This window comes from Amphiprion ocellaris, chromosome 10 (assembly GCF_022539595.1).
Source record: "Amphiprion ocellaris isolate individual 3 ecotype Okinawa chromosome 10, ASM2253959v1, whole genome shotgun sequence".
NCBI classification, from domain to species: domain Eukaryota; kingdom Metazoa; phylum Chordata; class Actinopteri; family Pomacentridae; genus Amphiprion; species Amphiprion ocellaris.
The window spans coordinates 8,521,496-8,536,444 of record NC_072775.1 but is presented as its reverse complement, the minus strand read 5'-3'; the positions used below and the strand labels follow the sequence as shown (position 1 = coordinate 8,536,444).

Here is a 14,949-nt window from a genome sequence, read left to right as displayed (position 1 = left end):
ATGTTCCTTCAGTGACATTACGAAAACTAATTGCTATAGGGGCAGAATAAAGGAGCAAAATGGTGTATAAGGGATCCCTTTATTTAATTACCAGCAACTTTTCACCTCCATCCATGTCAGAACCATAGACTGTATATGGTCAGACCTGGTGAAAAAGGGTGAAGAAAGGCCTACAGGTGTCTTATAAAGTCAGAGATTTAACCATGAGGAGGAGTCAGAAGTGTGGGTGCGTTCACTAGAGCCACACGTGATGTTTACCCGTAAACATGGGGCAATCCCTTCCCAAACACAATGACAGTAATTAGTTCTTTGGAGGAAGCTTGCAGTGAAGCGACAGTCACGTCCGCTTTACGGCTTCACTCTAGCGTCTTGCTCAGTTGCCTGGCAACATGCAGTGGGCGGGGCCAGCGGTCGGCAGAGGATGAGATGGGCGGAGCTTGTTGTTCCCCGGCAGGAGGTGGAGGGACCTGGGGAAGGAATCTTCAAACGCCGGCAGAGGTTCAAACGCGGTTACACGGAAAAAGTACGAGCTGCTGACCCAGTAAAGCCTCGTCTTCTGTCGCCGGTTCTCCGGGAGCTGTTCTCTGTGACTCGGTACACGACGGGAGAAAATGTCTACCGTCAACTGGAAGCCTTTTGTTTTCGGCGGGTTAGCTTCGGTGACGGCGGAATGCGGTGAGTGATGCGCGATGGGAGGCCGAGCCCCGTGGATTACTGTTAATTAGCTAAATCCCAGCCGTGAATTACAGCGTTTAAAATGGGGTGTACGATGTTCTGTGTTGCAGGGACGTTTCCCATCGACCTCGCCAAGACTCGCCTTCAAGTCCAGGGCCAAGTGGGCGACAGTAAATACCGAGAGATCCGCTACAGAGGCATGCTCCATGCTATGATGCGGATAGGAAGAGAGGAGGGACCCCGGGCTTTGTATTCAGGGTCAGTATGGTGGGCTTCCACTCGTGTTCCTGTGTGCTGTGGACCCTACAGCCTAATATCCCATACCTAACGTAAATATTGTGCTCATTTCTACTCATAAATCTTCTGTGTACTTCCTCTAAATGTGTACACTTCCTCTTTTTCTGTTCACTTCCCGTATGTCTACCAGTCATTGTCTACACTCCTATCTACCCAAACAAGAGGGTCTGTCTTAGATTAGCTAGTATTAGTGTTTTATTTTTAACACATGCTGACATTTTTGGGGCAGGACTCACAGTTTTTGTTCTAGAACTGTGTAATTAAAGAGATTTTTGTTGTTTTTGTTTTTGCAGAATTGCTCCTGCCATGCTGCGCCAGGCCTCCTACGGGACCATAAAAATTGGAACATACCAGAGCTTTAAGCGGCTGCTGGTTGACAGACCGGAAGGTGAGTTTGTAACACAAACATTTCTGCAGGCTGTTGTCCCTGGCCACCGGTCAACACATGCACATTCCTCCCTGAAGGTCACAGATGAGGCACAGATGTGTCCGTGTATGACCTATTTAAACTCGCCCCCATGTTTTCTCAGACTAAAAGCTCCTTGTGACTGTCGTTTCTTCAGTAAAATGCTGTATAATCAAACCGACTGCTATCAAATGCTGCCCGTTCACAGTTACAGTCTGCCTCCCACTCTTCTCTGCTTTCAGATGAGACGCTGCTGACTAATGTGCTGTGTGGTGTCCTCTCTGGGGTCATCTCCTCCTCCATCGCCAACCCGACGGATGTGCTGAAGGTAGTTATTTGCACACACGAAGGCTGTCTTAGGTCTGGTTACTGTCCTCATAAAACTGCAGTCTGAGGCAGTGGAGCAGGTCTGCCAGTTTCTTGGAAATGCAATCGAGCACATAAAATCCTCCCCTGAAATCAACAGCAGTTCACTTCACTTTTGTGTTGTTTTGTTGCACACAGCACAAATTGTCAACTGTCAACATTCTTTTGAAACTATATGGGATTGCGCAAAGAGTGTAAAGCAGCTCCAGGCTATGGGTGTGGTCTTTTTGTCGCATGCCAAGTGGAGTAAAGGGCATGTTGGTGCTATCAAGACCCCACTTGTGGATTATTTATAGACTGAAGGCGTAACATAGTGTTCTGTATATGATATGGGTGCATAACGGCCAGTGCTTAAGTGTACTCACATTGTCCTGCCCAGCTTCTTTTTGATCTGCCTTGTTTGGTCATGAGGACCTCCTGTCTGCAGTGTGTGTTTGTTAACAAATTAATACATGTGACTGCAAATGTGGAACATTGCGTTTTCATCATGGCGCGTTCTCGCTGCACTCGCCAAGTCATCACAGAGCTGGGAAACGAACCAAGGCGGATTTGCTAACAGCAGCCACACTGAGTCAAAACAAGTCGAGTATGAGCCGAAGAATTCCTGAAAACAGAGACAGAGAAAATGCTCCAGCTTGCAAAAAATCCCCACTAACTTTTTTGGACTCTGCATTCCACCCATGTACTTGACTTTGGTGAAGCTGCAGCATTCCACGTTGTTTGTGTGTACGTCAAATTCAAGTTTGTTGACGACTACCTCTGTCTGTTCTCCCAGATCCGCATGCAGGCCCAGGGACGTGTGATCCAGGGCAGCATGATGGGCAACTTTATTAACATCTACCAGGAGGAGGGGACACGAGGACTGTGGAAGGTACACAAAACATTAAAAGTAGCATCAGTTAGAATTAGTTTCTGGTAGTACAGACACAAAACTTAAATCACGCTCCTTCCCCCAACTTTCTCTGCATCAGGGTGTCTCTCTAACAGCTCAGAGGGCAGCTATCGTGGTCGGAGTGGAGCTGCCGGTTTATGATATCACCAAGAAGCATCTGATCCTGTCGGGTTACATGGGGGACACCGTGTACACACACTTCCTGTGAGTTCAACTGACCTGGAGATCTTTCTCATGACTCCCATGTGATGGGATGTTTTCGCTGGAAAGAAATTGCCTGACAGGGAAAGATTTATTTTAATATATCCAGATGGATGCAGGCCAGAGAGGGAAAATGAAAAGCAGATGAAAGGCCAAGAGCACATTTCAAATCATAGAGTCACAGTGGTATGAGCAAACGATGCCTGCACGTCCAACACGTACTGTACATTTGTAACGTGAAATGTTTCTTCTTGTAATTCTTTAGTTTCAGTATTAACTGACAAGTACTGTATTGTATGTATGTATATCAAATTCTGGATATCTGAGCAGTGGTGCAGTGATGTTACGTATTTATTTCAGCCAACAATAGCTCAATTCATTGTGTGTTTTTATAGCAGCAACCGCCATGTGGGTATCTGAATGTGTTCTGAGCCGTTTTGTGTTTGTGGCAGCACACAACAGCAACGACTGTTTAGCACCAAACACTTATAGAAGGAACATGACAAACGTGTGCTCATGTGGTCCCCAGGTCCAGCTTTGTTTGTGGTCTGGCGGGAGCTCTGGCCTCAAATCCAGTGGACGTTGTCCGGACCCGCATGATGAACCAGAGAGGAGGAGCGCTGTATCAGGGAACGATGGACTGTCTGCTGCAGGTCAGTCAGAACTCCTGAATGAAGAAAATGAACACCTTATAGATGTTCCCGTTCAGATGGTGTGGCAGATCACTGAATCAAAGCTTCACTGATTTTTATTTACTACTTGTTGAACTCATACAAAGTTGTGTAATGTCTAAAAATTGAGAACTCTTGAAGAAATTTCACTCTTAGTCCTTTGACGTTTGCTGTAGTGGGTTTTTAACTGGTATTGTGGCACACGGTGGGTTTACCAACACAGAGCATGAGTCTGTGGAGGAAAGCCAACCAAGAACATTTTCAGAGGACAGTTTTATAGGGATGATCAGTGTAGAGAGGGGGGCTGTATGTAAATACAAGGGTGAACAGTGGTTAATTTGGTTGCTAATCAGTGACAGAGGAGGAGACAACAAAGAACAAAAGCTAATTGAATCGGACCTGATAGCTGAGTGGTTATGACACATACCACGAGTACAAATGCCTTCTAGCAGTGATTACAAACTGATCCAAACTTTTATGTCAGGGCCCTTCTCTCTTTCCCCGCACTTCCTGTCTTTCTCCACTGTCACTATCTCATAAGTGGGAAAAAATGCAGAAAATATCGAAATCATGCCCTATACCCTATATAGTGCACTCAAGATAGATACTATAGATAGATACTTACTTACTTTATTAATCCAGAGGGAAATTCCAGAAAAATATCCTACAGTACACCATGAAAAGTAGTGCACAGCTGGTCACTAACCAAGCTATATGTTCCATCATGCATTGTTTAGGTTATATTGTTGATTTTACCTGTTTCTTAGCTATGGAATAAACTGAATTTGATGTGTTTGCACTATGCTGCCACAGCACAATTCACAGCTGGCGAGCAACGTAGTTCATACCTTCAGTAGTGTCCGAGATGTTACTTTTGCCTACATAGATCACTGTGTAGTGGTCACTAGATAAGGAAAGGAGTAGAGAGCAGGGAGTGAGTGGATGATTTTGGACCCTGCTGTAATCTTTTTAGAAAAAGGTAAGTAGGGTGGAGTTAACAAGGTGAGACTGGTTGCATTGTGGGAAATGTTGAAGCTTGAAGCTGCTGTAATAAATGGCTGGAGTCGCCTTTGAAGTGAATAACCAATTTAGATATTCAGTCATTTGGATTTTAGTGTTTAGCCTTGTTTACTTGCCCATATGATGTTTTTTGTTTACTAGAAGGCACATCCTGAGTTAACTTAACTACTTGAACTAGCCAGTAGTAGTAGTAGTAGTAGTATTTTTGCCATGTTTCAGCAGAGTTATAGATGAGCTGGTGTAGCGAGCTACCAATAGGCAGAGGGATGAGTGGGGAGAGATGCAGGGATTCATATATACCTTCATATTCTAAAGGAGTAAACAGTGTAGAGTTTCTACTGAGAATTTTTGAAGCAAGAAGGCATTATCTACATGGAAAATCTTCGAAATTTTTCACTTTGCTACACTGTGGGGAGTTTTTACAGGTTAACCCTCTGAGATTAAATCAGTGGTCAGAGAAGGATGTTAATAATTGATGTTTATAGTACCATAAAGATGAGTGTCTCTATTTGATGTTTTAGCTCTGGTGATAATAAATAATTAATGTAGTTAAATAATATTGCTTATCTAGATAAAACCCTGATATCACTGATTTGCCAATCCCAGTTACCAGCACCCGGAGAGGACTTTAAAGCTATCATCAGAGGATAATGAGATAAAATGGGTTTTAGCATGTTTGTTTTTCCTCTTTCAGACGTGGCGCTCCGAGGGCTTCATGGCCCTCTACAAGGGCTTCTTTCCCAACTGGCTCCGCCTGGGACCGTGGAACATCATTGTATCCTTTCAACCGTCTCATTAACGCACCAATCTGTTTACTTACATCCTTTGTGATGCAATATCTTCTGATCCAGAGAAATCAGCAGGGGGAAGTAGTAAACTCTGTTATGTATTCTGTGACATAAGACATTCCAAGGTACTCTTTTGAGGAGGAAAGCTTAGTTTAATACTGCCTAACTCTTTTATGTAACTTTGTGAAACTACTGCCTCATTACCCAGTTAGGGGGGTGTAAGAGGCCCTCGGTGGGGGGTACGAGGAGGAGGAGGAGGTGTGGAGGGCGAACTTTATGAAAGATTTTCTGCAAAGGCTGAGATCTGATTAAAGATGATTGAGCAGGGAAAAGCGCAGCTGGCAGATACTCCACCCAGGCCTGAAAGATGTAATGAGATTATTGACTTGTTGCAGCAGAACAGACTGCGGTAACAAGGCAACGTAACAAGGGAGGCTTTGAGCTCAAGTACAGAAAGAGCCAAAATTCCTCTGTGTGCCTCCCATTTTGCTCTATAGAACTTTCCACTCGTCTTTTCGCCTACTTTCATTGACTCCATTTTCAGTTCTTCCTCACGTACGAACAGCTGAAGAAGATCGATGTGTGATGAGCAGAATGGCGGCGTGAAGATGAGACAAGTATGAGAAAAAGCTCCAAGACGAGCTGAGAGGACCAAAATGAGGGATGGCTGGATGGTGGTGGATCCTTGATGGAACCAACAGGGGGAAGGGGTTCACAAACGTAGACCTGCGTTAAGGGATGGCAAGAGAATTTGCCTGATTCCTGTTTGGGCTGTTTGTCTCCTGAAGCCTGTGGTGAGTGTGGAAGGGTCTGTGACACACCAACACTCATCTTTGATGTTGCAACTCATCTAAATCCTACTTTAGGCTTAACCGCTCAACCACTGGCCGCTCATGTCATTTCATTTATTCACTGTGAAATTGGAGAGAATTTTACAACGCTTGTTTATTTCAGTCAGACTGCTTTAGAAATGGCTCCAATGTCACGAGGAAAACAAACTCATGCTGGCTTTCCGGCGTCTACATTTAAAGTGCTCTCCATATCGAGTGCCTTAGTTTGTGATGCGGGTCGTTTGAGCCTGAGCTGCAGAATGTCGGACAGCAGCTGACAATCGCCGCGATCATTCCCTTTGGAAAAGATACAAAAAACAAAGATGCTTGTGTGCATGAGTGGACAAAGTTGATGCTTTTTTTGTTGTTGTTTTTTTTTATATGTATTTCTAAATTGAGCGATGGGTGTGAGGAAACGTTAAATTGCTGAGAACTCCCAGGAGTATTTACAGAGCAAACAGCCAAGAATGCATCCTAGTGTACTGTAATAAGTTATATAAACAGAAAACCAGTGCTGGTGCTTAGACGGCACACACACACCACTTGTCTATATGTGGCGAGACGGTCTGAGATAGTCCCTCATGCCGGCAAGTGCTGACAGTAAATATAACCTCTGGCAGCTCCCTTCGTTCTTATGTTATCATATAGGTTGCTATAACAGTCATTATGTAACCTGCATATTATATTCCACACACTTCTAATTTCAGACCCTCTTGGTAAGATTAGATGTTTGATTTTGTTGCTCGAGGGCATTACAACCACTGCACATGACCCCCAGTTATATTTTCATACACTGTATTTGCACGCTTTATGCTTGTAAGTGAGCTTTCATTGTGAGGAATGAATATGTTGCTAGCTGTGGTGTGACTGTGAGCCGTCGCTGCTGCCAAAGTGTACGCCTGTGCAATTTTGTTAAACTTCTGTTGTCGATGTAAAATGCTGCTGTAGTCTTGTATGTTTGAAATTAAAGGAGGGAGGATGAAAGCCCACTGTCTGTGTTTTTCTTCTCAGGCACCACAGTGAGGCGCTGTGGAGCCACACTCAACTCGACCCAGTTGAAAAACACCAATAGCTCTTCAAATTCCCAGCCTTCGACTTTGAGGCCACAGAATCTAGCACAGTGGTGTTTCTCGGGGATTGCCCGGCTTCTTTCAAACACACACGTTCGCGCAGCATCCCACAAAACTCATGAATTTTTCAGGGGCAAGTCTAAGATGTAATTGTTTTATTTCTGCGGGTAAATTCCCAGTTTTCAGTCATCGGAGCTGTTTGAGGAGACGATGGGAGCTCAGGGGACTGGAGAGGGAAGTGTTGCAGTGAACTGGCAGAGTCTCTGTGTGGATCTGTGCCTCGTTGTTTTATTTAGGGACTATCACCAGGGGACTTATTACTTGTGTGAGGACTCTTATTGTTGTATCTGCTTCATCTGAGCCACCATGAGTTGCATTGCCACGTTGTTGTTGGTGTGACAAGCATGGCTGCGTGGAATAACTCAATTCCCAGACATGCCGCAGAGTGTGATGGAGGAGCTGGTTTTACCACTCATGTACAGTGTATAACGGCACTGTTTTGCAAAACCACCTGACTTCTATGTCAAATCAAGGCAGGAGAACGTGCCCTACTGTCCATTAGGCGAGTAGACAAAAAGCTAATAAGAATAATGTGTGGCTTGTGCCAGGATTTGGCATCTATAAGTTGGCATTATAGCCCGCAGCCTGGCATCCCGTCCCTGGCACAGTCCTCTACAAGCTGGACAAGTATGGCCACAGGGGATTCCAGCAGTCACAGACATGCTACATTATGGGTATTATTTGCTGCCTGGCCCAAGGGCACAGGGGGGTTGGCTCCATTGTGTTCCAGGGATCAGAGTGAGCCTTTGTGTTGGAAGGATAAGGCTCCACTCTGCTCCAAACGCCCTGCCCTTTCTCTCTCCTTCTTTTTTTGTTCTTTTCTCAGATGAAAACGCTGCAACACACCGATGAATAAATGGACGGATAATGGATGAGCAGATGGAAATGTAGACAAGGAGACAAATCTATCGTAGTCTGTTGATCCGTCTGGAACAAGGGACTGTGCTGCTTCCGTCCTGTACAGTCCTGACAATGAAAGAAATCACAGGCCTATTGCATTTTCTTCCCAGAACTGCAGTTGAGACATGGGACCGAAAGGTTTCTCTTGATGCTCACAAAATGCCTGGATGCTTAGTTTGAGTAAAATGAATGATTTTCCCTCCTGAAAATACATTGTTTTCCGGGCCACGGACTCGGCAGAACATCAAAATGTTGTGCTTAGGAGGCTGTCTGAGACATCTTTCTCCCGGAGAAAAAAATAAAGCACAGCCATGTGTAGTTTGAAATGGTGCCCGTAGTAAATATTTTGATGAGTTGCGCTGCTACGCCTGGTCTGTGAAGAACAAGCTGACAAAGTGAGGATTTCAGACAAGATGTCGATGCTTTAGGAACTCTTTCCCTGTAAAACAACAAAGATAATTCTATAGTATATTTCAGAAAATGAAAACTCACAGCAAGGCAAGATAATAAAAAAACAACATAAAGCAATACTTGGATGTTTTGGGAAATGATTTGCTTTCTTGCAGAAAATTATATGATTGAAACCACTTTCATGTCAGCAGCGGGTTTGATTAGACGGGGAACAGTTTAGAAAAGCATGTGAAAACAATTGATTTCCAGAAAGTTATACAATAGAATGTTTTTGGTTGCACTAGTGAAATGTAATCTTTCATTACTATTTTTTTTTGACTAACCAAGCAAGATAACACACTAATTAGATTTTTTTTTTAGCTCGACGCTAAGCTAAGCTAACCTGTTGACTGTAACATTCAGTCTATGGACATATGACTGGTATTAAGTAAGGCTGTCTTATAGCAGATTGTTACCACATGGCCAAAAGAATTTAGAAATTTGTAGTTTCTTGATTGGCTAATGAATTACATAGTGTAAGGAGGTGAAGAGAGAGTCCGTAACCATCACTGTAACTGCTGGAATATTTATGATATATTTGTTATTAACACAAAATCAGAATTTTGTTGTTTAAATATCACGGTTAATGTCAGCCAATAATCAACTCTTAGCACTAAAGGGAAACAAAGTGTGTATCCCAAAATGTTGATTTCTTCTCCTTGTTCCGAATCCACAGTGAATTAAAATTTCTATTTAAATTTAATAAGAACCGGCTTCAAAGACCCTCTCCGGTGTTTTCATTAAACCACTGAAACTCATCTCTGTGTATCAAAGTCACATGTTTCTCAGTTTTTTTTCCATGGAAGAATGACCTTAGCCGGGCTCATACTACAGGAGTTTAAAATCCAAGCAGATTTTGCATCACGCACATAAGGAGAAACCCTAACCACTGACAGCATTACATTACAAGGTCTGTAAATAATGGTGTATCAAACACTACAGGATATTATTAAGATTACATTGTGCCAGAATGGAGCAGTTAGAGAATCCTGTTCCATCTCACAAGATCTTATGAGGAAGACTGTGGAGCAACAACTTGATGTAACGCTAATTATACTTTACAGTCAGAAAGAAAACCCCCAAAACTAAACAAGTGTGTATGAAGAAACAGATAGGAAGATGTAGTCACGGAGATTTGACTATTATTCAGCGATAACTGGAATTGAGATTTGAATCATCAGTTTTATTATCTGTAGCTAACGTTGGCCTCAAGGGCTAGAATGTTTAGTGTTGCTTGGCAACAGCGTCCACTGCATCTAGAGCTTCCGTGACAATTGTGTTGATACGGATTTAACCTCGTAAACAACAGACATGGTTGATAATATCTGGGTAGCTCTGATTAGTCTGTGAGCAGATCCGGAGGTTTCTGACTGCATCTGTAAACTCCTCACATTATCAAATAATCTGAGCCAAACATTCGTTTAGCCTAAGATCTCAGACCAGATTCCTCCTCTAACTGTCGAGACGGGTGAAATGGGGATAAATCTGATCTATCTGATCTAAGTCTCTGCCTCTCTCTTCATGCACCGCTCTGCCACTCTCTCAGCCATACACTGTATATAAAAGATGGGTGTAGGCTCTGGATCTGCATTCTTTCTTACAGCCAGCAGGGGGCGACTCTCTGGTCAAAAAAAGCAGTCAGATTATATAGAAGTCTATGAGAAAATTACACTACTTCTCACTTGATTTGTTATCTCAATAAACATTTAGTTTATAGGAGTTTATAGTCTCAATCCTTAGTTTCAAGTCTTTGTCAATGCAACACGATGTTCATTCAGTAAAATATGGCTCCATTTAAAGGAAAAAATAAACAATAAGGCAGACTATGTTTTAGGGCAGGGCAACCATGTGATTAGTTCACCCTTAGCTCATCACATTTGGTTTCAAACGACCAATATGGTCACTGCCAAATGCTAAATTCACAAGGCAATGGGTAACATCATGGTCACCACATCCATGAGAAATATAAAACTCTATATCGCTGTAACTGGAGCACACCAGCTCACCTGCAACTTTGTTCAAACAGTGTAAAACTGCTCTGTGGTGTAGCACAAGCTGTAGTATTGGAGTAATTCAGTCACACATGTTTGAACCAGAAACTGATTCTGAAGATGAAACCGAAAGCTTGACAGGATTGGCACTTTAGGTTTGTTATGTATAAAATCCTGGAAGTTCACGTCTGTTTTTGAGACGATCAGTGCAGCTTCAAGTAGAAAAAGCTCAATCATGGTGTTGACTGATTGTGTCTTGCAGCATATAAAAAAAAAACACCATATGTACATGATAACGGTAAAAAACTAAACAGATTTTCACTGGAGGAGGGTCTTTAATTGAATATAATTGGTGGTGTTAAATTGTTGTGGAAGTAGAAGGTTTCATGAAATGATGTTTAACAAAAGTCAAACCTCACAGGAATAAAAAAAAAAATAGTGGAAATACGCCATTTTGTTCATTTCACATTTGTATCTCTAGTGATTACCGAATCACACACTTCTGTTTGCCATGATTTATTAGTTAAACCCGTTTATGTTGCAAAATTTCCCAACCTCCACCAGGTCTAAAACTTTGCAGTGGTAATGAGACTCTTACTTGAACTTTTTTATTTACTGTTTTTCCCACTCACGTTTTTATAAACAAATTAAAAATGCACATAAAAGCAGCTGGATGTGGAAATGCTCTTCACGAGTTCCCACTGTTGTAGCATCTCAGCGCTGCAATTTAGTCAGCTGGCTGTCTATCATCATAAATAAGACACAACTGGTGAAAGGTGCCTCCGGTTCTCGTCTGTTACACCCATTAACATGCTCAAGTGCCTGAAGTCGACAATCCATGTTGACTGAAGCTCCTCATCCAAACAAACAACGGGCCCACTAAATCACAGTGCAGTCGACCTACATTTACACACCACTGGAAGGGGACTGGGACCCCAGGGAGACAGGATCACAAGGATGAGCCGCTGGTAATGCTGCTCCATTGTTCCGTTAAGATGGGAACAGGCCAACAGAGTGAATGTTAAAGAAGATAAAGTGAGGCGAGATTTGTTCCACATGCTTTCTTCTTTCACTCTGCGGCTCCAAGAGTCAGGCAAAGTTAAGTTGTGTCACTTGTGGTGCCTCTTTAATATACTTCGACATCTGCGTAAAAGTTAAATGACCTTTTAGTGTGCTTTGCTGCACTGTTCTTGCAGAGATTTAGATAAGAAGATTAAGAAGTCTAGGCGTTAGTATGAAATGACAGCTGTTAAACTAATAGCTTAGCATAAAGATGGATCAGAAGTAAACACCTGGATGCTGGGCCTTCCATGACACCAATAGGTTTCCTGAACAGCAGTTTTGAAGCCCTGCAGAAGTATGTTTTTATAGGGATGTCCTGATGTAGATCAACTGCTATAATGGGCACTGACCTAAGAATAACTATTTGTTTGCAAGCATTGTCACACTGGTGTCGCAAACTAGAGTATGGACACATAATATGTCCATGAAGACACTGACATACACCAATCAGCCACAACATTTGACCACCGACAGCTGAAGTGATCGATCATCTTGTTCTAATGCAATGTTCTACTGGGGAACCTTGAGTCCAGACATTCATGTGGACGTTTGACATGCACCACCTACCTAAGCATTGCAGGTCAAACAACCCACCACCCCCAATGGGAACAGCAGTTCTTGATTCCAGTCGTCACCCTCAGCAGGACAATGCAACCCAACACACCGCAAGAACTGTTCAGGAGTGGCCTGGGGAACACGACAGAGCCAAGGTGTTCACCCAGGTTCCACACTCCCCAGATGCAAATCTTACTGAGCATCTGTGGGATGTGTCAGGATAAGCCTGATCTAGGTAGGACCCACCCTGCAACCCACAGGACCCACAGAATTCACTAGTGCCAGAGGACATCCCCAGAGATCCTGAGTCCATGTCCCACTGGGTCAGAGAGTTTTAGCAGCATGAAGGAGACCAACACAACATTTAGCAGGTGGTCATAATGTTATGCCTGATTGGTTTATATCATTGTATCATAGGGATACAATCGTAATTGATCCTGACTTGATATATTAAATACACGCTGGCCAGATGCCATTAAGCCTCACGAAAGATTTTGTCATGGTGTGCATTTACTAGCTAAACCCCCCCTCCGCTTGCTAATGCGGAAGTGTCCACCTCTTCTGGTGACTTAAGTATTAATCATTTAGAGACTTCACCTGACAAAATCTGAACTGTGTATTATCTAGGAACATAGCATTAGGTATCAGGATATACCAATTATTAAATTAAAATTCTGATTTCGTATTTTTAAAGCTGTACTTTGCAGACTGGCATTTTCAGGTGGAAATGGTTGATTTGCTCATGATCTGCCTTTCAGCATATAAAAAACACTATATTGAAATGTTAACAAGGTAAAAGAAACTTGATTTCTCCTGGAAGGCATCTTGACATGTAGGTCTACAAGGACTGACTAGCTCCACTAGCAGGTTACAGCAAGGGACTGGTAAAGGAGTTGAGCTGTGTCAGTCGTATCTCTAGTTAATTTTAGCAAATTTGTTCTTGTGGTATAGATATTTTTTTACAGTCATATTTTATTCTGTGATTGGTCCTTTTTCATTCTTGGAGAGTTCTGATAAGCTTTAAATAAGGTTTGTATGTACGACAGCTAGCATTTTTAATATAAAAAGTATTTTTTTTTATTAAAAATGATAATTGCTATTGAATTTCCCTTCGGGGATAAATAAATAAATAAATCAAGTTATTGTATTTTTATCTGCTTGTTGGCTTCGATCTTTGTTGTCCATTTGGGCCTTTTGTATCACTGGTATTACTGGTTTTAGAAGGCAACGTCACAACCCAGCAGTCTTGGCTTGTCTCCATTGGCTTCCTGTTTGTTTTAGAATTTATGTTAAGATTTCGCCGATCACTTTTAAACCATGTCTGGGTCTGGCTTCAAGCTACACAGGAGAAATGTTGACCCCATGAGCCTCAGTCTTAGATCCTCAGCTGGGGCCCTTCTGGATCTTCTAAAGTCGCCATCTAAATCTAAAGGCAGCCATGTTTCTCACTCAGCATCAGCAGCTTCCACTGAATCCCCAAAACCGACTTATGTACTTGCTTTTATTTGTTATCGTCTTTGAAAAAGCGTTTATTACTTTAATAATATATTTGTCATGATTAATATTAACATCTTGTGTTTTGTGTATTTGCATATTTGCATCTTTGGTCTCAATCTTGCCTTGCTGACTGTCTGGCCTCCTACTGTTAAGTTGCCTTCTGGGTATCAAGGTTATTTTTTGTTTCCATTTTATGTAAGCACCTGTACTTTGTGCACGTTAAAGGACCATAGTTTCAATGTCTGCACAGATCGATGGCGGCAGTGTTACACAGTGTTCACATTTCCAGTTGAATTGTAGTCATTTATTTCTCTTTAAAACACAAATTTCAGTTTGTTTCCAAAAATGTCACTTCTCAGACCTTAGATTATTCTCTCTTCTTGTTTCTACAGCCACAATCCGGGTTACAAATAAACAACTGGGATGCATTTGAGCAAGAAACTCTGCCACCACAAGACAGCCAAATCCTTGTCAGATGTGTTCAGTCTTGTGCAGTTCCAGAGGATAAACACCAGGCAGAGCTCATGTGCTTTGGTCCTGCAAAGACGCACAAACAGAGGAGAAAACACACCATCTGCCCGTCGCCTACCGCCAGACTCCGTCTCTTCCTCCATAACCCGCTCAGTCACAGCTCCCTCATTAATATCCCAGCTTCTGATAAGGAATAAATATTCAAATATTCTGCAGTATCACTTTCCTTGGACGCCTGATTTAAAATTCCCTGCCCTCAGGCACAGCAGGCACCGCATGCCAGCGCAGCACACACAAAATACATGCACACACACGCACGCATGCGCACACACGCACGCATGCGCACACACACACACACACACACACACACACACACACACACACACTCACACTCGCACATACAGGCCTGTGATGTGTCTTGGTGGCGTTAGTGGGATTGTTCCCTGACATCCTGAGCCCTCCCACATACACAACTATTCTCTTCTCCACTTCTGCTCCTCATCTCTGGCTCTCACCCATTTAAAAAAATAAAGAGGGAGAGAGGATGGAGGATAAAGTCAGGGAGGAGGAGGGATGTAGGTGAAAGACTGAGATGGGGGATAAAAAACTGAACTGATGGAATGAGATGTTAGATGGAGTCAACGGGGAGATGCAGAGGAAACTTTACTGGAACTCGGCTGGCGTGGAAGCTGGGATGAGCGCGTGAAGAAAGAGAATAGAAGATGACAAGAGGAGAAGGAATCGGTA

General features: G+C 42.8%; 1 protein-coding gene across 3 annotated transcripts; it reads left to right on the top strand.

Annotated features, from left to right (window-relative positions):
• Positions 1 to 454: 454 nt before the first annotated feature.
• Positions 455 to 14,420, top strand: LOC111588106 (solute carrier family 25 member 14). Of its 3 annotated transcripts, none has more exons than XR_004846448.2 (10): positions 455 to 675; positions 786 to 933; positions 1,266 to 1,360; positions 1,621 to 1,706; positions 2,520 to 2,615; positions 2,716 to 2,840; positions 3,367 to 3,490; positions 5,223 to 5,303; positions 5,861 to 6,110; positions 14,124 to 14,420. XR_004846448.2 is itself a non-coding variant. In XM_023298258.3 (9 exons), the coding sequence occupies exons 1-9, from the start codon at positions 612 to 614 to the stop codon at positions 5,900 to 5,902; spliced, it is 861 nt and encodes a 286-aa protein (XP_023154026.1). In that variant the 5' UTR covers positions 455 to 611; the 3' UTR covers positions 5,903 to 7,130. The 3 variants fall into 3 exon arrangements, 1 of the variants encoding a protein (XP_023154026.1); XR_008603047.1 differs by lacking the exon at positions 14,124 to 14,420 and adding an exon at positions 7,158 to 13,387; XM_023298258.3 differs by lacking the exon at positions 14,124 to 14,420 and having other exon boundaries at positions 5,861 to 7,130.
• The last annotated feature ends 529 nt before the right edge of the window (positions 14,421 to 14,949 follow it).

Excerpts from the sequence above, each read along its gene's own strand:
- LOC111588106 (XM_023298258.3), top strand. The coding sequence starts at position 612 with ATGTCTACCGTCAACTGGAAGCCTTTTGTTTTCGGCGGGTTAGCTTCG. Across the intron at positions 934-1,265 it reads CCCCGGGCTTTGTATTCAGG|AATTGCTCCTGCCATGCTGC; the intron begins GTCAGTATGGTG and ends TTGTTTTTGCAG. Across the intron at positions 3,491-5,222 it reads CGATGGACTGTCTGCTGCAG|ACGTGGCGCTCCGAGGGCTT; the intron begins GTCAGTCAGAAC and ends TTCCTCTTTCAG.